This window comes from Branchiostoma lanceolatum, chromosome 3, assembly GCF_035083965.1.
Source record: "Branchiostoma lanceolatum isolate klBraLanc5 chromosome 3, klBraLanc5.hap2, whole genome shotgun sequence".
NCBI lineage: Eukaryota > Metazoa > Chordata > Leptocardii > Amphioxiformes > Branchiostomatidae > Branchiostoma > Branchiostoma lanceolatum.
This window is the reverse complement of record NC_089724.1, coordinates 1285888-1308093: the sequence shown is the minus strand read 5'-3', so window position 1 is coordinate 1308093 and position 22206 is coordinate 1285888. Positions and strand designations below refer to the sequence as shown.

Here is a 22206-nt window from a genome sequence, read left to right as displayed (position 1 = left end):
TGTTGTGATCCACTGATACGAAAGAGCTTTTTAGTAAATATCTGACTGAGAGAACGTCGCTAGCACATTATCGTGTATTTTGTAGAGAGGGCCCTTTGAAATCGGGAAAAAAACTACCGTTATGATAGGAGTACCTACCATTTTCACAATGGTCTCCATCATAGCCAGCAACACAATCACAAGCGTAGCTGTCGACGCCGTCAACGCAAGTGCCGCCATTTTGACAGGTCACAGATGCACAGTCGTCGATGTCTGTATTGACATATTGGGATGGCAGTTAATATGCCTCTAGAAAAATCGTGTACAAATGCTATGTATCTCCCAAATTTGTGGAAATTTTATTTTCGTCGTTAAGAAAGTTGTTGTGATCCACTGATACGAAAGAGCTTTTCAGTCAATAAGTGAATGAGAGTGGAACGTCGCTATAGCATATAGTCGTGTATTTGGTAGAAAGGGTTCTTAAAAATCGGAAAAAAAACTACCGTTATGATAGGAGTACCTACCATTTTCACAATGGTCTCCATCATAGCCAGCAACACAATCACAAGCGTAGCTGTCGACGCCGTCAACGCAAGTGCCGCCATTTTGACAGGTCACAGATGCACAGTCGTCGATGTCTGTATTGACATATTGGGATGGTAGTTAATGTGCCCCCAGAATAATCGTGTACAAGTACTATGCACCGCCCAAAATTGTAGAAATTTTATTTTTGTCTTTAAATAGGTTGTTGTAATCCACTGATACGAAAGCTTTTCAGTCAATAAGTGAATGAGAGTGGAACATCGCTTGCACATAGTCGTATATTTTGTAGAGAGGGCTCTTAGAAATCGGAAAAAAAACTACCGTTTTGATAGGAGTACCTACCATTTTCACAATGGTCTCCATCATAGCCAGCAACACAATCACAAGCGTAGCTGTCGACGCCGTCAAGGCAAGTGCCGCCATTTTGACAGGTCACAGATGCACAGTCGTCGATGTCTGTATTGACATATTGGGATTGCAGTTAATGTGCCCCCAGAAAAAACGTGTACAAATGCTATGCACCGCGCAAAATTGTAGAAATTTTATTTTCGTCGTTAAGAAAGTTGTTGTGATCCACTGATACGAAAGAGCTTTTCAGTCAATAACTGAATGAGAGTGGAACGTCGCTAGCACATAGTTGTGTATTTTGTGGAGAGGACCCTTAGAAATCGGGAAAAAAAACTACCGTTATGATAGGAGTACCTACCATTTTCACAATGGTCTCCATCATAGCCAGCAACACAATCACAAGCGTAGCTGTCGACGCCGTCAACGCAAGTGCCGCCATTTTGACAGGTCACAGATGCACAGTCGTCGATGTCTGTATTGACATATTGGGATGGCAGTTAATATGCCTCTAGAAAAATCGTGTAAAAATGCTTTGTATCTCCCAAATTTGTGGAAATTTTATTTTCATCGTTAAGAAAGTTGTTGTGATCCACTGATACGAAAGAGCTTTTCAGTCAATAACTGAATGAGAGTGGAACGTCGCTAGCACATAGTTGTGTATTTTGTGGAGAGGACCCTTAGAAATCGGGAAAAAAACTACCGTTATGATAGGAGTACCTACCATTTTCACAATGGTCTCCATCATAGCCAGCAACACAATCACAAGCGTAGCTGTCGACGCCGTCAACGCAAGTGCCGCCATTTTGACAGGTCACAGATGCACAGTCGTCGATGTCTGTATTGACATATTGGGATGGCAGTTAATATGCCTCTAGAAAAATCGTGTACAAATGCTATGTATCTCCCAAATTTGTGGAAATTTTATTTTCGTCGTTAAGAAAGTTGTTGTGATCCACTGATACGAAAGAGCTTTTCAGTCAATAAGTGAATGAGAGTGGAACGTCGCTATAGCATATAGTCGTGTATTTGGTAGAAAGGGTTCTTAAAAATCGGAAAAAAAACTACCGTTATGATAGGAGTACCTACCATTTTCACAATGGTCTCCATCATAGCCAGCAACACAATCACAAGCGTAGCTGTCGACGCCGTCAACGCAAGTGCCGCCATTTTGACAGGTCACAGATGCACAGTCGTCGATGTCTGTATTGACATATTGGGATGGTAGTTAATGTGCCCCCAGAATAATCGTGTACAAGTACTATGCACCGCCCAAAATTGTAGAAATTTTATTTTTGTCTTTAAATAGGTTGTTGTAATCCACTGATACGAAAGCTTTTCTGTCAATAAGTGAATGAGAGTGGAACATCGCTTGCACATAGTCGTATATTTTGTAGAGAGGGCTCTTAGAAATCGGAAAAAAAACTACCGTTTTGATAGGAGTACCTACCATTTTCACAATGGTCTCCATCATAGCCAGCAACACAATCACAAGCGTAGCTGTCGACGCCGTCAAGGCAAGTGCCGCCATTTTGACAGGTCACAGATGCACAGTCGTCGATGTCTGTATTGACATATTGGGATTGCAGTTAATGTGCCCCCAGAAAAAACGTGTACAAATGCTATGCACCGCGCAAAATTGTAGAAATTTTATTTTCGTCGTTAAGAAAGTTGTTGTGATCCACTGATACGAAAGAGCTTTTCAGTCAATAACTGAATGAGAGTGGAACGTCGCTAGCACATAGTTGTGTATTTTGTGGAGAGGACCCTTAGAAATCGGGAAAAAAAACTACCGTTATGATAGGAGTACCTACCATTTTCACAATGGTCTCCATCATAGCCAGCAACACAATCACAAGCGTAGCTGTCGACGCCGTCAACGCAAGTGCCGCCATTTTGACAGGTCACAGATGCACAGTCGTCGATGTCTGTATTGACATATTGGGATGGCAGTTAATATGCCTCTAGAAAAATCGTGTAAAAATGCTTTGTATCTCCCAAATTTGTGGAAATTTTATTTTCATCGTTAAGAAAGTTGTTGTGATCCACTGATACGAAAGAGCTTTTCAGTCAATAACTGAATGAGAGTGGAACGTCGCTAGCACATAGTTGTGTATTTTGTGGAGAGGACCCTTAGAAATCGGGAAAAAAACTACCGTTATGATAGGAGTACCTACCATTTTCACAATGGTCTCCATCATAGCCAGCAACACAATCACAAGCGTAGCTGTCGACGCCGTCAACGCAAGTGCCGCCATTTTGACAGGTCACAGATGCACAGTCGTCGATGTCTGTATTGACATATTGGGATGGCAGTTAATATGCCTCTAGAAAAATCGTGTACAAATGCTATGTATCTCCCAAATTTGTGGAAATTTTATTTTCGTCGTTAAGAAAGTTGTTGTGATCCACTGATACGAAAGAGCTTTTCAGTCAATAAGTGAATGAGAGTGGAACGTCGCTATAGCATATAGTCGTGTATTTGGTAGAAAGGGTTCTTAAAAATCGGAAAAAAAAACTACCGTTATGATAGGAGTACCTACCATTTTCACAATGGTCTCCATCATAGCCAGCAACACAATCACAAGCGTAGCTGTCGACGCCGTCAACGCAAGTGCCGCCATTTTGACAGGTCACAGATGCACAGTCGTCGATGTCTGTATTGACATATTGGGATGGTAGTTAATGTGCCCCCAGAATAATCGTGTACAAGTACTATGCACCGCCCAAAATTGTAGAAATTTTATTTTTGTCTTTAAATAGGTTGTTGTAATCCACTGATACGAAAGCTTTTCAGTAAATAACTGAATGGGAGTGGAACATTGCTTGCACATAGTCGTATATTTTGTAGAGAGGGCTCTTAGAAATCGGAAAAAAAACTACCGTTTTGATAGGAGTACCTACCATTTTCACAATGGTCTCCATCATAGCCAGCAACACAATCACAAGCGTAGCTGTCGACGCCGTCAAGGCAAGTGCCGCCATTTTGACAGGTCACAGATGCACAGTCGTCGATGTCTGTATTGACATATTGGGATTGCAGTTAATGTGCCCCCAGAAAAAACGTGTACAAATGCTATGCACCGCGCAAAATTGTAGAAATTTTATTTTCGTCGTTAAGAAAGTTGTTGTGATCCACTGATACGAAAGAGCTTTTCAGTCAATAACTGAATGAGAGTGGAACGTCGCTAGCACATAGTTGTGTATTTTGTGGAGAGGACCCTTAGAAATCGGGAAAAAAAACTACCTTTATGATAGGAGTACCTACCATTTTCACAATGGTCTCCATCATAGCCAGCAACACAATCACAAGCGTAGCTGTCGACGCCGTCAACGCAAGTGCCGCCATTTTGACAGGTCACAGATGCACAGTCGTCGATGTCTGTATTGACATATTGGGATGGCAGTTAATATGCCTCTAGAAAAATCGTGTACAAATGCTATGTATCTCCCAAAATTTGTGGAAATTGTATTTTCGTCGTTAAGAAATTTGTTGCGATCAACTGATTCGAAAGAGCTTTTCAGTCAATAACTGAATGAGAGTGGAACGTCGCTAGCACATAGTTGTGTATTTGGGGAGAGGACCCTTAGAAATCGGGAAAAAAACTACCGTTATGATAGGAGTACCTACCATTTTCACAATGGTCTCCATCATAGCCAGCAACACAATCACAAGCGTAGCTGTCGACGCCGTCAACGCAAGTGCCGCTATTTTGACAGGTCACAGATGCACAGTCGTCGATGTCTGTATTGACATATTGGGATGGCAGTTAATATGCCTCTAGAAAAATCGTGTACAAATGCTATGTATCTCCCAAATTTGTGGAAATTGTATTTTCGTCGTTAAGAAAGTTGTTGTGATCCACTGATACGAAAGAGCTTTTCAGTCAATAACTGAATGAGAGTGGAACGTCGCTAGCACATAGTTGTGTATTTGGGGAGAGGACCCTTAGAAATCGGGAAAAAAACTACCGTTATGATAGGAGTACCTACCATTTTCACAATGGTCTCCATCATAGCCAGCAACACAATCACAAGCGTAGCTGTCGACGCCGTCAAGGCAAGTGCCGCCATTTTGACAGGTCACAGATGCACAGTCGTCGATGTCTGTATTGACATATTGGGATGGCAGTTAATGTGCCTCCAGAAATATCGCAAAACAATGCTATGCACCTCCCAAAATGTTAAAAATTGTATTTTCGTCGATAAGAAAGTTGTTGTGATCCAGTGATACGAAAGCTTTTCAGTAAATAACTGAATGAGAGTGGAACGTCGCTAGGACATAGTCCTGCAATTCGTACAGAGGGCTCTTAGAAATGGAAAAAGAGAATTATTTCGGCGTAATTATAGGAGTACCCACCATTTTCACAATGGTCTCCATCATAGCCAGCAACACAATCACAGCCGTAGCTGTCGACGCCGTCAACGCAAGTGCCGCCATTTTGACAGGTCACAGATGCACAGTCGTCGATGTCTGTATTGACATATTGGGATGGCAGTTAATGTGCCTCCAGAAATATCTCAAACAAATGCTATGCACCTCCCAAAATGTTAAAAATTGTATTTTTGTCGTTAAGAAAGTTGTTGTGATCCAGTGATGCGAAAGCTTTTCAGTAAATAACTGAATGAGAGTGGAACGTCGCTAGGACATAGTCCTGCAATTCGTACAGAGGGCTCTTAGAAATGGAAAATGAAAATGATTTGGGCGTTATAATAGGAGTACTTACCATTTTCACAATAGTCTCCATCATAGCCAGCAACACAATCACAGCCGTAGCTGTCGACGCCGTCAACGCAAGTGCCGCCATTTTGACAGGTCACAGATGCACAGTCGTCGATGTCTGTATTGACATATTGGGATGGCAGTTAATGTGCCTCCAGAAATATCGCAAACAAATGCTATGCACCTCCCAAAATGTTAAAAATTGAATTTTTGTCGTTTAGAAAGTTGTTGTGATCCAGTGATACAAAAGCTTTTCAGTAAAAAACTGAATGAGAGTGGAACGTGACTAGGATATAGTCCTGCAATTCGTACATAGGGCTCTTAGAAGTCGAAAAAGAGAATTATTTCGGCGTAATGATAGGAGTACCTACCATTTTCACAATGGTCTCCATCATAGCCAGCAACACAATCACAGCCGTAGCTGTCGACGCCGTCAACGCAAGTGCCGCCATTTTGACAGGTCACAGATGCACAGTCGTCGATGTCTGTATTGACATATTGGGATGGCAGTTAATGTGCCTCCAAAAAAATCGTGTACAAATGCTTTGCACCTCCCAAATGATAGAAATTGTATTTTCGTCGTAAAAAAAGTTGTAGTGATCCACTGATACGAGAGCTTTTCAGTTAAAAACTACTTGAGAGTGGAATGTCGCTAGGACATAGTCGTGTTTTTTGTAGAGAGGGCTCTTAGAAATCGAAAAAGAAGATGTTTTTGGCGTTATGATAGGAGTCCTTACCATTTTCACAATGGTCTCCATCATAGCCTGCAACACAATCACAGCCGTAGCTGTCGACGCCGTCAACGCAAGTGCCGCCATTTTGACAGGTCACAGATGAACAGTCGTCGATGTCTGTATTGACATATTGGGATGGCAGTTAATGTGCCTTCAAAAAAATCGTGTACAAATGCTTTACACCTCCCAAATGATAGAAATTGTATTTTCGTCGTAAAAAAAGTAGTAGTGATCCACTGATACGTGAGCTTTTCAGTTAAAAACTGAATGAGAGTGGAATGTCGCTAGGACATAGTCGTGTTTTTTGTAGAGAGGGCTCTTAGAAATGGAAAAAGAAAATGTTTTTGACGTTATAATAGGAGTCCTTACCATTTTCACAATGGTCTCCATCATAGCCAGCAACACAATCACAGCCGTAGCTGTCGACGCCGTCAACGCAAGTGCCGCCATTTTGACAGGTCACAGATGCACAGTCGTCGATGTCTGTATTGACATATTGGGATGGCAGTTAATGTGCCTCCAGAAATATCGCAAACAAATGCTATGCACCTCTCAAAATGTTAAAAATTATATTTTCGTCGTTTAGAAAGTTGTTGTGATCCAGTGATGCGAAAGCTTTTCAGTAAATAACTAAATGAGAGTGGAACGTCGCTAGGACATAGTCCTGCAATTCGTACAGAGGGCTCTTAGAAATGGAAAAAGAAAATGATTTGGGCGTTATAATAGGAGTACTTACCATTTTCACAATGGTCTCCATCATAGCCAGCAACACAATCACAAGCGTAGCTGTCGACGCCGTCAACGCAAGTGCCGCCATTTTGACAGGTCACAGATGCACAGTCGTCGATGTCTGTATTGACATATTGGGATGGCAGTTAATATGCCTCTAGAAAAATCGTGTACAAATGCTATGTATCTCCCAAATTTGTGGAAATTTTATTTTCGTCGTTAAGAAAGTTGTTGTGATCCACTGATACGAAAGAGCTTTTCAGTCAATAACTGAATGAGAGTGGAACGTCGCTAGCATATAGTCGTGTATTTGGTAGAAAGGGTTCTTAAAAATCGGAAAAAAAACTACCGTTATGATAGGAGTACCTACCATTTTCACAATGGTCTCCATCATAGCCAGCAACACAATCACAAGCGTAGCTGTCGACGCCGTCAACGCAAGTGCCGCCATTTTGACAGGTCACAGATGCACAGTCGTCGATGTCTGTATTGACATATTGGGATGGTAGTTAATGTGCCCCCAGAATAATCGTGTACAAGTACTATGCACCGCCCAAAATTGTAGAAATTTTATTTTTGTCTTTAAATAGGTTGTTGTAATCCACTGATACGAAAGCTTTTCAGTAAATAACTGAATGAGAGTGGAACATCGCTTGCACATAGTCGTATATTTTGTAGAGAGGGCTCTTAGAAATCGGAAAAAAAAACTACCGTTTTGATAGGAGTACCTACCATTTTCACAATGGTCTCCATCATAGCCAGCAACACAATCACAAGCGTAGCTGTCGACGCCGTCAAGGCAAGTGCCGCCATTTTGACAGGTCACAGATGCACAGTCGTCGATGTCTGTATTGACATATTGGGATGGCAGTTAATATGCCCCCAGAAAAAAACGTGTACAAATGCTATGCACCGCGCAAAATTGTAGAAATTTTATTTTCGTCGTTAAGAAAGTTGTTGTGATCCACTGATACGAAAGAGCTTTTTAGTAAATATCTGACTGAGAGAACGTCGCTAGCACATTATCGTGTATTTTGTAGAGAGGGCCCTTTGAAATCGGGAAAAAAACTACCGTTATGATAGGAGTACCTACCATTTTCACAATGGTCTCCATCATAGCCAGCAACACAATCACAAGCGTAGCTGTCGACGCCGTCAAGGCAAGTGCCGCCATTTTGACAGGTCACAGATGCACAGTCGTCGATGTCTGTATTGACATATTGGGATGGCAGTTAATATGCCCCCAGAAAAAAACGTGTACAAATGCTATGCACCGCGCAAAATTGTAGAAATTTTATTTTCGTCGTTAAGAAAGTTGTTGTGATCCACTGATACGAAAGAGCTTTTTAGTAAATATCTGACTGAGAGAACGTCGCTAGCACATTATCGTGTATTTTGTAGAGAGGGCCCTTTGAAATCGGGAAAAAAACTACCGTTATGATAGGAGTACCTACCATTTTCACAATGGTCTCCATCATAGCCAGCAACACAATCACAAGCGTAGCTGTCGACGCCGTCAACGCAAGTGCCGCCATTTTGACAGGTCACAGATGCACAGTCGTCGATGTCTGTATTGACATATTGGGATGGCAGTTAATATGCCTCTAGAAAAATCGTGTACAAATGCTATGTATCTCCCAAATTTGTGGAAATTTTATTTTCGTCGTTAAGAAAGTTGTTGCGATCCACTGATACGAAAGAGCTTTTCAGTCAATAACTGAATGAGAGTGGAACGTCGCTATAGCATATAGTCGTGTATTTGGTAGAAAGGGTTCTTAAAAATCCGAAAAAAAACTACCGTTATGATAGGAGTACCTACCATTTTCACAATGGTCTCCATCATAGCCAGCAACACAATCACAAGCGTAGCTGTCGACGCCGTCAAGGCAAGTGCCGCCATTTTGACAGGTCACAGATGCACAGTCGTCGATGTCTGTATTGACATATTGGGATGGTAGTTAATGTGCCCCCAGAATAATCGTGTACAAGTACTATGCACCGCCCAAAATTGTAGAAATTTTATTTTTGTCTTTAAATAGGTTGTTGTAATCCACTGATACGAAAGCTTTTCAGTAAATAACTGAATGAGAGTGGAACATCGCTTGCACATAGTCGTATATTTTGTAGAGAGGGCTCTTAGAAATCGGAAAAAAAACTACCGTTTTGATAGGAGTACCTACCATTTTCACAATGGTCTCCATCATAGCCAGCAACACAATCACAAGCGTAGCTGTCGACGCCGTCAAGGCAAGTGCCGCCATTTTGACAGGTCACAGATGCACAGTCGTCGATGTCTGTATTGACATATTGGGATTGCAGTTAATGTGCCCCCAGAAAAAACGTGTACAAATGCTATGCACCGCGCAAAATTGTAGAAATTTTATTTTCGTCGTTAAGAAAGTTGTTGTGATCCACTGATACGAAAGAGCTTTTCAGTCAATAACTGAATGAGAGTGGAACGTCGCTAGCACATAGTTGTGTATTTTGTGGAGAGGACCCTTAGAAATCGGGAAAAAAAACTACCGTTATGATAGGAGTACCTACCATTTTCACAATGGTCTCCATCATAGCCAGCAACACAATCACAAGCGTAGCTGTCGACGCCGTCAAGGCAAGTGCCGCCATTTTGACAGGTCACAGATGCACAGTCGTCGATGTCTGTATTGACATATTGGGATGGCTGTTAATATGCCTCTAGAAAAATCGTGTACAAATGCTATGTATCTCCCAAATTTGTGGAAATTGTATTTTCGTCGTTAAGAAAGTTGTTGCGATCAACTGATTCGAAAGAGCTTTTCAGTCAATAACTGAATGAGAGTGGAACGTCGCTAGCACATAGTTGTGTATTTTGTGGAGAGGACCCTTAGAAATCGGGAAAAAAACTACCGTTATGATAGGAGTACCTACCATTTTCACAATGGTCTCCATCATAGCCAGCAACACAATCACAAGCGTAGCTGTCGACGCCGTCAACGCAAGTGCCGCCATTTTGACAGGTCACAGATGCACAGTCGTCGATGTCTGTATTGACATATTGGGATGGCAGTTAAAATGCCTCTAGAAAAATCGTGTACAAATGCTATGTATCTCCCAAATTTGTGGAAATTTTATTTTCGTCGTTAAGAAAGTTGTTGTGATCCACTGATACGAAAGAGCTTTTCAGTCAATAACTGAATGAGAGTGGAACGTCGCTAGCACATAGTTGTGTATTTGGGGAGAGGACCCTTAGAAATCGGGAAAAAAACTACCGTTATGATAGGAGTACCTACCATTTTCACAATGGTCTCCATCATAGCCAGCAACACAATCACAAGCGTAGCTGTCGACGCCGTCAACGCAAGTGCCGCTATTTTGACAGGTCACAGATGCACAGTCGTCGATGTCTGTATTGACATATTGGGATGGCAGTTAATATGCCTCTAGAAAAATCGTGTACAAATGCTATGTATCTCCCAAATTTGTGGAAATTTTATTTTCGTCGTTAAGAAAGTTGTTGTGATCCACTGATACGAAAGAGCTTTTCAGTCAATAACTGAATGAGAGTGGAACGTCGCTAGAATATAGTCGTGTATTTGGTAGAAAGGGTTCTTAAAAATCGGAAAAAAAACAACCGTTCTGATAGGAGTACCTACCATTTTCACAATGGTCTCCATCATAGCCAGCAACACAATCACAAGCGTAGCTGTCGACGCCGTCAAGGCAAGTGCCGCCATTTTGACAGGTCCCAAATGCACAGTCGTCGATGTCTGTATTGACATATTGGGATGGCAGTTAATATGCCCCCAGAAAAAAACGTGTACAAATGCTATGCACCGCGCAAAATTGTAGAAATTTTATTTTTGTTATTAAATAGGTTGTTGTAATCCACTGATACGAAAGCTTTTCAGTAAATAACTGAATGAAAGTGGAACATCGCTTGCACATAGTCGTATATTTTGTAGAGAGGGCTTTAGAAATCGGAAAAAAACTACCGTTATTATAGGAGTACCTACCATTTTCACAATGGTCTCCATCATAGCCAGCAACACAATCACAAGCGTAGCTGTCGACGCCGTCAAGGCAAGTGCCGCCATTTTGACAGGTCACAAATGCACAGTCGTCGATGTCTGTATTGACATATTGGGATGGCAGTTAATGTGCCTCCAGGAAATTCAAGTACAAATGCTATGCACCCCCCAAAATTATAGAAGTTGTATTTTCGTCGTTACGAAGGTTGTGTGATCCACTGATACGAGAGCTTAACAGGTAAAACCTGAATGACCATAACACGTAACTCGGGACATGGTCGTGTGTTTTTTTGTAAAGAGGGCTCTTAGAAATCGGAATAAAATACCGTTATGATAGAAATACCAACCATTTTCACAATGGTCTCCATCATAGCCAGCAACACAATCACAAGCGTAGCTGTCGACGCCGTCAAGGCAAGTGCCGCCATTTTGACAGGTCACAGATGCACAGTCGTCGATGTCTGTATTGACATATTGGGATGGCAGTTAATATGCCTCCAGAAAACATCGAGTACAAATGCTATGCACCTCCCAAATTTATAGAAATTTTATTTTCGTCGTTGAGAAGGTTGTTGTGATCAACTGATACGAGAGCTTTTCAGTAAATATAACTGAATGAGAGTGGAACGTCGCTAGGACATAGTGTGGCAATTCGTAGAGAGAGCTCTCTGAAATCGAAAAAGAAAATGATTTCGGCGTTATAATAGGAGTACGTACCATTTTCACAATGGTCTCCATCATAGCCAGGAACACAATCACAGCCGTAGTTGTCAACGCCGTCAATGCAAGTGCCGCCATTTTGACAGGTCACAGATGCACAGTCGTCGATGTCTGTATTGACATATTGGGATGGCAGTTAATGTGCCTCCAGAAAAATCGTGTACAAATGCTATGCACCCCCCAAAATTATAGAAATTTTATTTTCGTCGTTAAGAAGGTTGTTGTGATCCACTGATACGAGAGCATTTCAGTATTTTTTTTCATATAGAATGTGTCCCGGAGTATCACAGACCAAAAATTCAAGGCAAGCATTGATATCAAGAGAGTGTATTAGGGGGTTATCAGAACCAATGAAAGCACACTTTTTATCGCGCTAAATTTCAATCATTTTTAAGGGGGCTTTTTCTCCGCTCTTCGGCAATATGTATGGATGGTTTTACCTTTGAGAAGAGGAACATCAACTGCTGCTGTGTCCTTTTAAGTCCTGATAACCCCCTTGCAGAGCCTTTGTCATTATCTACCACATAGTAAAAGTTTATTATACCCCCATTTCACTTGGACGGTGCTCACGCCGCGCTCTCACGGCGACCTAAAATTGTCGTGAGAGCGCCGAACCCCTGGAAAACGTGCCCAAGTGGATTCTCTACGGCGACCCTTGAGCGCTCTCAGCGCGACCAGAATATCAAATATCAGCAACCTTTTATGAGTGAACAAAGACTTGACGGATCACTGAACGAATTCAAGAGATAAAGAACGATTCTTTAAACGTTTTTTGTGCCATTTTGTCTTTGAAGTCATACATTTTACCCATTGAAACATATTTAAATAAGACTTCATAGACCTCATATCTCCATGAACTATTCTGTTCATGCAAATATTCATGCTTACACCTTTACATAATATATGCTTCGTCATAAACACCTTTAACAAATTTACACATATTGACAGTCCTTTTATATACCACTTAGATGAATCATGGTACTTTTGCATTGATTATGCAAATTAAGAATTTATTTGCATAATTGGTATCTGTTGATGCTCCATTTGCCATAAACTACACATGTTACATGTGTGTGCGTTTTATGGTTGAAAACACAATGTCTTTAAGTCTTATGATTGCAAATATAGATTTCCCTCATTAGTTATGCAAATTAAGTCCCAACAAGCATAGTATGCACTATTATGTACATCTCTGTCCAAGCTACCTGCTTACAAAATATCATGGAAATCCAACGTTTCTCTGTTCAGTTATTCTCCTTAGAAGATGTTCACAATACTGTTTTGAACATATTCAACACCATTGCCGAGGTGACGGCGTGCATGGCGCTCTTGCCGCGCTCCCTCCGCGCTCTCGCGGCGCTCTCGTGAGAGCGCCGTCCCAGTGGAATGACAAAACAGCTTAATTCCTCTTCAAGTGTCCATATGACTCTTGTAGAGCCCTTATTAACATTTCTAAAAAATCCCAGCATTTTTTGACAACTATCCGTGGATATATATCACACAGTGGCACAAAAATGAGCAAGTAACTAGTGCTAAAGAAAACCATGACAGTTCATGAACGTGGGAACATGCAACTCGGTGTTTATGTAATGATATATGTTCATAGAGTTGGGACTTGAATGACTTTGTATCTGCGTTATATTGTATCTGTCCCTGACCTCTTCCCGCATTACCCCGATGGAAAGCGACCTGCCTTCCGAATTGAGCTTCTCATGAATAAACAAAGTCTCAAACAAAACACTCTTGGTATTTACCTACTTATTCAAAACTAGTCGTTATTTGACAACAAACGTCATCTGAACATTGCTGTTTTGCTAGTCTTTTGTGAATTTTTTATTCAGTGCCAAAAGGTATAATAATTCATAACACCTACCTGTTTCACATGTATCTCCTTCCCAGCCAGTTGCACACGAGCAGTTGAAGTCATTGAATAGGTCGGTGCAGGTTCCTCCATTTTGACACGGATTAGGGTCGCACTCGTCAGCCTCTGCAATGCATATTTAAAGGCGTCAGTGGCTAATTGTGTTGATGCTACGTTTTGCTATTCAGCGTAGAAATGATATTAACTGTGCAGTCTTAAAAAAAAGTGATGAGTCTAGTAGTTAAAAATAGTTTTAAAAATTCTTCATGCAGTGATGAATCTATTTCATAGCATCGTCGTTGGTAAGTAGACAACGAGGGAACAATAGGCTACAAGTTTATAATGCTCCTATTTGCCATATAGTTATTGCCTGAACCAACTCTTAAGGAAAGACGGGAAACGGCTGCTGAAAGCTCGTTCCACCAACAGCGACAGGGCGGAGCTTCAGATTCAGCTTAGCTATCACAATCCCAACAACCCGCTCCAAAAGTATGTCATTCCTTCACTAGGTGATCTAGCCTCCTTCGCAGACTTCCAAGAAAGGAGGCGAATATATTTGGGGGTGACGCGATTTCTTACACGGGCCAAGGGAGTTAACTCTGAGATGGAGGCTAAGGCCATCTGCCTTCGCAATAAATCAACCTGTCAAGTACATGTCGATATTTTTATTCTCATGACGATCTAATGGCTTAGTGTTTGGAATCACACGTATGTTGAGGTTGATTAAAGGTCACTAGTGTTCATTCGCGTTGGCCCTAAGAGTGAACATCTTATTTGTCTTTGTGAAAAGCATTCGCTGAATACATGTACATTTACCTCATTACGTCTCTGTTTTCTACTTTGAACCCAAATTATTGCCTAGGGTAGATATTGTAAATATTTAGCAATCCATAAACGTACTCAACATTAACTTCATATGGGCGCCATCCTTCCCCTTTACTAAGAACGTTTTGGTCAATGGAATATAGTGCAAAGCAATTGCATTGGGAGAACTAGTGTTGTAGGCGACATGGTTTCCCCCGGTTAAGCATAAAAACATTCAAACAAACAAACTTACCTGTTTCACAATGATCGCCACCATAGCCATCAGCACAGTCGCAGGAATAATCGCTGAGTCCGTCGACGCACGTTCCGCCATTTTGACAGGTCACACCAATGCAGTCGTCTATATCTGCAAAGATATAATAGCATTGTGGTAATAGACCGATCCTGTCGAACACCATATCGAACGAATAGAAGACCGATAGAACCCCCTGTTCTATTTAGCCCACCTCCGTCAAAAACAGCGTTGGCGGGGCAGAAATGGCACGTGTAAAGCAGGGTACGTATATCTGGGACAGGTTTTCCACTGTATTGGTTGACTGCATGCTCAGAACAAAAACGAATTTAAAAAGAAAATAGATCGGGCACTCAAGGAGAGGAAACTTGAACCACATGCTGTCTTACTACAAAGTCCGCTAGTTGTAAAAGTTGCTATACAATACAAATATACATACGGTGTAACACATGGAACAAGTGATGTACAAATATGGTGACTGATAAATAAAAGGCTTTCAAAGCCAAATATCAAAGAACATATGGCAAATAAATCAATATAGATCCCACGTGTTGGCCTTGTTAAAATACTAGTACTCCAATTTCTAATGACTCTATCCTTTTAAAACGGTTAGACATCTATCGATAAATAATGCATTCTGACATCATCGCGACTCTGTTGTTTTTTTGAGAATGTCTGATAAATGCTATATGGAATAATATGATAGTACGGACGTAGAACTCACTTATTTCGCAGAGATCCCCTTCGAAGCCATCAGTACAATTGCAAGTGTAATCGTTGATGCCGTCGATACACGTTCCGTCGTTTAGACAGGTCACATTAACACATTCATCTATATCTGCAATGATATATTAACATTGCTGTAATTTCGCTAAACAACGCAGTACATTTTAAAGCAAAGGCATCTTACAATTAATATAGTCCCTTACTTTCAGTAACATGTAGACTGGATACTAGCTTCTTTTTTATACTAATATACAATTTAAACTCTACTCCTAGATATATTACGGAGATTACCGAAGGAGGGCGATGGTGATGGTGGATGCCACCCGATACTTCCGGAAATAATCTCCGTCATTCATCCAGTATTAAAGTTTAAATTGTATATTAGTATGATTGTTTACCTGGATGTCTTACTCTCATCAACGTCTTTTTTGACAATATGACCGAAAATATTTAAAAAATGCATGGGTTTCTTCGATACCTCATCCAGATGAGCCAGTATTGTATGTGTATATAATAAAAGTCATAAACATACAGTTCATACATCTATTTGTATTACATGTTTAGTAGCTGAATGCTAACAATTACTTTATATCTGACTCAAAGTGGAGCGAATTTCGTCAAGGCCCAATTTCACTAGAAGGCGATCAAGCTGGGACCTAGCTGCATTCTAAATTCTATCTACTAGGTAACCATTGACTACAAAAGTTGACTAAGTTGAAAGTTGACAGGTCCAGTGAGAGAGGTGCTTAAGCAGCAACGCCGCCAGCGTGCCGCGGGCCAAGTGAGAGGGGGTATTAAGCAATTAGCGTGACTCACCTGTCTCGCAGTGATCTCCCTCGAAGCCAGGCGCGCATGTGCAGCTGTAGCCGACCGGGTGCTCCTCGTGACACGTGCCGTTGTTGAGGCATGGTTTAGCCTTGCACTCGTCGATATCTGAAACACGAGAGGGTCGGTTGGTCATAAGGAGGTTCACCATTCAAAGTACGCGTGCGCAAGGTCAAAGGTGAAGGCCCCTGACTTGTAAACAGTTCTTGTCTCGACCATGCTTTATACATGTACAGACTCCGTCGGTCGATTTGCATAGCAATGTCGGACGTCTTTTGTTGATGTGTCTTCTCCTTTGACTTTGCACATGCGTACTTATTCAGAAAATGATGATATGAAACTTCCCTCATCATCCTTGGAACATTCTAACAATATATCACAAAACTTTATGAAGGGTCACATATGATTTTAAATTTGCGGAAAGTCCAAATTACGACGTAAGCGTAGATGGTTTTGAAGATCTGCATTAACATGTTGATCCTTATACTTTTTTAAACTTAGCATGATTGGTAAACCGGTTGCACTTTTGATAAACAGGTAAATATATAAATTAATAAATAGTTGGAAAAAAAAAGAATAAACATACCGATCTCACAAATGAATTTTTTCTTTGTCAAGCAGCCCTCGAAAGCCCACGTGTTAAACTCGCCATTCAGTATCGCTTTAGCGAAGCAGACGCAGTCTATGGCTCCTGTATTTTGGTGGTTTGGGTCGGAGTTCCACGGGATGCCGGAGGTAAACTCTGCGGGGTCCAGCTCATCTCCGTCCGTCCACACAAGCGTCCCCTCATCGAACTATACAACGGAAAAAAGGAACCGTTCAGCCGTTTCATCAGGTTGGTAAGTCACTGTATAACAGAGTTCTTTGTTTCACAACGAAGTGTATTATTTCACCGACGTTTTGCCGTCTAGTGGACTGGGGGCCTTACGTATCAAGTATACTACTGTTTGGTGCGTTTCACCTGGCAATGCCTTACATACTGTACACGAGTGGCAGATGACAAAGTAGTTTGTACACAACCAAGTGTTTTATTCCAGACCGGCGTTTCGGTCTATCACCTTCCTCTGCCGGGCAATCCTGACTGGTTCTGTTACGCACATGTTGCACACAAACCTGCCGATAGACAAATCTTGCACTGACGAAAAGTAGTGGATGCTACTTGAAAAGTCTGACCGTTTCCAAAACCATATCCAGTCGCTTAAGTAACTGTTATTTGGTATACTTACCACGTCGTTTAAGCCGATCCAATAGTAGTTAGGGGCGCCAGCGTAAGATATCATGAAGTCCAACTTGTCCTGGTCTTCGATGGTGACCAGCCGACCTCTCTCCTTCGTGCCGCACGTGTGGTGGGCCATGGGCCAGTTGGCGTTGATATCAAACGCCTTGATGCACATCCCTGTGAACGAGTCGTCCCAGCCAACGGGACATTCATCTGCGGGAAAGTGAAAAAGTGAAAGTGATCTAGAACCAGTTAAGCTCGCCGAAGAACTATTCTTTCTCTGGTCGTGACAGAGAAGTCAGACGGTATATATAGTATTCATAGGTTTACATCATACCGGGGGAATTCTCCAGGCTCTGTTCGGCAAGCACAATGGACAGTGGACCAGTCGACTGCATGTCGATTGAGCGACACAGCCGGGATTCGAACTCTTGGCCTCTCAGTCCAGAGGAATGGTCGCTAACTACGCAAGTTTCTTTTACTTGGGTTACGTTATTTTACTTCTTTTTAGTATTCCTTACCATCAGGGTTGTAATCTAAACAGAATGGAAGGTTGTGGTTTGGAGTACAACTCTTTCTCCCACTGTTGGCCTGCCCAGATTCACATGCATCTGTATCTGTATCTGTATCTATATAGCCGGTATAACCGCCATCAGGCGTAACACACCAGCTTCGCAGGCACGCGGCGCGGCAGCAGCTGGTCATATTACACCGAACGGTCTGTTACACCTAGTCTTTGCATATCTGACTGCAACCGTTCTTTAAAGCTACTTAGTGATGAAGCTCCTACAGTACTTGATGACAACGAGTTCCATTCTACTATGGTTCTCGGGAAATACGAATTTTTGCAGTGTTTAGCCAATAGTAATGATAACACTGCTGACGTGCTTACCTACTACCGGAGCTTCGGTTGGGCCCACGTGCTCCTCTGTAAGCAAGGAACAAGATTCAGTGAAGCCAGTACAAGATGTAAGTAACAACTAGAAAGGCAACATTTGCAAGCAAAGGCAGCATATTTCGCCCTCGACGCGATGCAGCATACCATAAACTAAACCCTACAGATGTTCACTACGTCTTTCTTGTACATCCTGGTGATTGCAACACGAAACCTTCCTCTCTCAGCTGACTCGGTTTCTTGTAAACGACAACCTTACCCTATCGCTTCAACTATCATTCTGTAATAGAATGAAATCTTCAAATACTTCCTGTATCCAAATATTGATCTTAGTAATATGTATGAAATTTCAGTTATATCTTAAGGATAAAGCCGACCCTCAAATTAAAAATTGATGCTGTATATCGCTAACAACAGTTGTAAATAAATAGCATTAAAAAGAATAAGAAACCAAGAACAACGCAACCCACACAGGACTGTTGCCCAAGGCCATGTGGAACTCACCCGCACAAATGTTGCCCTCCCAGTGGTACCCGGCGTCGCACTCACACTCGTACCACCCGACGGTGTTGACGCAGTGCATGTTGGGTTCGCCGTCACAGGCGTTTTCAGCGGGGTCCGCACATTCGTCGTTATCTGCAAAAAGAACGGGTACTCCGTGAATAATGTCGTCATGTTGGGCGAATTACTGGGTGTGTTCACAATCAAGTACATTTTAGGAAAAGTCACCAAGATTGGCGATTCTAGCGTAAGCTATTCAGGAGCAATGCAACATGAAAGTTGGCGCGGGCCTCAAAAGCCCTGGTGTGAATGGGTTGAGATTCAAACAATTTTTCTTTTGCACTTGACGATACGCTAACTGTGCTGTATTTCGTTTACTTACCAATTTCACAGACAACGTTGGTGGTGTAGTTGTGACAGTCTGCGTTCGCCCAGTTCGACTGTTCGGTGACCCCTCCGACTCCCAATCGAACAGAGATGACGCAATGCTTGTTGGGGTCGTCGGGAATTGTGGGCTCCCAATATGTCTGCTGCGTCAAAGCTTCAGTTGAAGAAGAAAATAATTAGCGATCATTAACTTCGTGGAGTTGTTATTTTCAGCTGGTGTGTGCCGCAGCATATTGGCATTTGGATGCTAGGCACGTCGAAACTAACCGGACGTTGGACAAAAGGCGAACAGATAGAAGAAAACCAAAAAAAGGTCAGATGCAGGAAGTTGCAGGTCAGAGTTCGTAGAACCACTCAGAAATCACATATGACAACCCTCTTTAAACTTGCCTTATCTATTTATTGCTAGTGTATTACTACTATGTAAACCAAGAGTTCGTAGACCACATACTTCCTGACCGAGTTACCGCAAATTTGTGGACAGAAATAACGAACCTCTAAATAGTTTGTGATGATGGCAAGGCAAAGGACAAGGTCGAATTTGGGCCGTTTGGTGTATTACTTTGTAACTGCAGCAGATTTTGTACCTTTTCTTATTGATATGCTATCCTTTCTTTGTGCCACATAGATTTTGACGTTAACAAGAAGTTGTGCAGGTTTGGACCCTTATCATCATGCTCTGGAACTGCAGGCTGTTTTTGTTAAAAGTCTTTCAAGGAGGATAACTGAACAAAGGAACAACTTATTTCAATTACATTCGGTATGCAGTTAGCTTAGACAGACATGTAAACAATGAGATGCAAATTAAACAAATTAGGACTTATGTTGTATAATTAAAGAGGGAATGCCCATACACGTACATGGCTTAAGTACATTTGCTGTTCTCTTGTTTGAGGGAAAAAAATCGGGGCAGTAATAAATTGCTTCTTACGTTCTCCGTCGCTCCAAAAGTACTCCCCGTGTACGTCTTCATCCTGCAACCCGAGCCAAAACCCCTGGGCGAAGTCTTTCAACTGTAGCCACATATGTCTGGACAAGAACAGGACGAAGACAAATCAGCTGAGAATCCGTCCTACTACAAACGCTACTGCCCGAGTAAAGTACCGTTAAGTATTCTTGTTGGTTTGCGGTGTAATTTTGCGTGTGTTCGTAGTCACCATGTACAGTTGAGGTATCTTCATACTAGGCAGCCATTAAAAGTAGAACTGCAAAGGTTGGGTGTGGCAGGTCGTTCAGTGTAATATAACCAGCTGCTGGCGCACGCTATACATATACAAATACGTGCGTTTGTGTGTGTGTGTGTGTGTGTGTGTGTGTGTGTGTGTGTGTGTGTGTTAATTTTTCTCCAATGTGAATAATACATGCAGAATGCGACATGAAAAAGTATATCAAAACAAACAAATGAGAACCACTTCTGTGACTATATGCTAGCGCTGGTGGGGAAACGGTTTCTAATACTATTTGTCTACTTACAAAAATAACAGTCAAATGTAGCGAAACGACTTTTACTATGTAGGCAAACGAACTGTAACGAACTGACAATAAAGCGAAACGACCTGTCACCGGCGTTGCCAGGAAACACCCATCCTCGTACCTGTAGGGGTTTTTGTCCGTTATGAGGAGCGCGCCGTCTGCCGCACAGATGTCCTCGGCTGCGTGGAAGTCAAATTGCCCCACTTTCTCCCTGTAGCAGTAACCGTCGATACTGGTCGATGCATAATTTACTAGTGGGCAAACTGAAACAAAGGGAAAAAGGGAAATCTGTTAAGAGTTGGGCGTTTACTGACTGTGGGTGGAAAGTCGTATGCACATTTCATTTGTATCTATATAGGAGTTGGAATAAGAAAGTTCTTTATCTACAACCACATATCTAACAAGAGCTTTCGTTTCATTTACCGTCTGTCCTTTTCTTCAGGGCAATTCTGACAGGTTCACATTGCACCGCAGCGAGCTGTCGCTATTAACAGGTGTTATTGTACGTTGATGAAAGTTAGACATACAGGTAGTAAGATACGCCAAAAATAGTTACTCAAGCAACTGGATAAAATTTTGAAACAGACTGTTTCAAAATTGTATCCAGTTACTTGAGGTGTCATTGTAACAAACATATATATTTTAAAGCATCAATACTGAGATAATGTTAAGTCCAAATGTTAAGACGTATTTCGGTTCTTGCGTGGATAGTGTAAAACTTGAGGTCGTGCACGTGGCTCCCCCGGGTGCACCCTTGGGCTACATGCACTAGCTTGGCTGTATTTCCCTTAGAACCTACGCAACACTGCGACAACGGTTGCAATTCAACCCTTTGTCGCTAGGTAAATAGCGTGTCTTCCATTGAACCGCTTTTGACGTGGGTGTGGTAAATTTCTGTTTAAGATTGTATGCCCGTTTGGTGGCAGGGATGATTCAACCTTGGTAAATATGTTAATTAGTCCTAGTACATAATGAGCATTGTCGCAAGCGTAATCATTCTCAAAACGTCTGAACTCGTCAGTGTGTCTGGATTCTATATCAACGCGAGTGCCCTAACTTTGGAATGGATGGTTCTCCTGATTTTTGGGTTAAATTATAAGGAGTTCAACCGATTTGGAGCTTTCGAACAAGTTGAAATAACACCCACCCGCATAAAGACGACTTTAAAGTAGAAGCATTTGCATTCCCCCTCCAGACCACCATTCGTGCTACGGTTCATAGTTCTAGTCCCGAAAGTAAACTTGTCGGACTGGTGTCAAAATGTCAGAGGTGAGTCGGGGCCAGTGTAGACTGTTTGTGAGTGTGAGAATGGGGGGAGGGTGGCTCGGATAACATTACCAGAAGACTACGCCTTTACTTAGAGAAATAATCTATTAAGGGGTCTGAGGCAACATGTCGACAGAACGTCACGTATAAGGCCGTGTTCACGTATGTAGTTCGTCGATATCGCGTCGACAGTGATATCCCGTCTATACACCCCTC

At 41.9% G+C, this 22206-nt stretch overlaps 1 protein-coding gene across 1 annotated transcript in view; it reads right to left on the bottom strand.

Annotated features, from left to right (window-relative positions):
- The window catches only part of LOC136429144 (fibropellin-1-like), an 89447-nt gene that overhangs the window by 49897 nt on the left and 17344 nt on the right, over positions 1–22206 (bottom strand). The window contains exons 2-13 of the mRNA XM_066419022.1: positions 20846–20987; positions 20183–20280; positions 19247–19405; positions 18868–18999; positions 18361–18396; positions 17476–17681; positions 16836–17043; positions 16241–16357; positions 15423–15536; positions 14699–14812; positions 13654–13767; positions 11778–11891 (exon numbers count right to left, since the gene is read on the bottom strand). Coding sequence (XP_066275119.1) covers positions 11778–11891; positions 13654–13767; positions 14699–14812; positions 15423–15536; positions 16241–16357; positions 16836–17043; positions 17476–17681; positions 18361–18396; positions 18868–18999; positions 19247–19405; positions 20183–20280; positions 20846–20987 — 1554 coding nt within the window. The remainder of the gene's footprint in view (positions 1–11777; positions 11892–13653; positions 13768–14698; positions 14813–15422; positions 15537–16240; positions 16358–16835; positions 17044–17475; positions 17682–18360; positions 18397–18867; positions 19000–19246; positions 19406–20182; positions 20281–20845; positions 20988–22206) is intronic.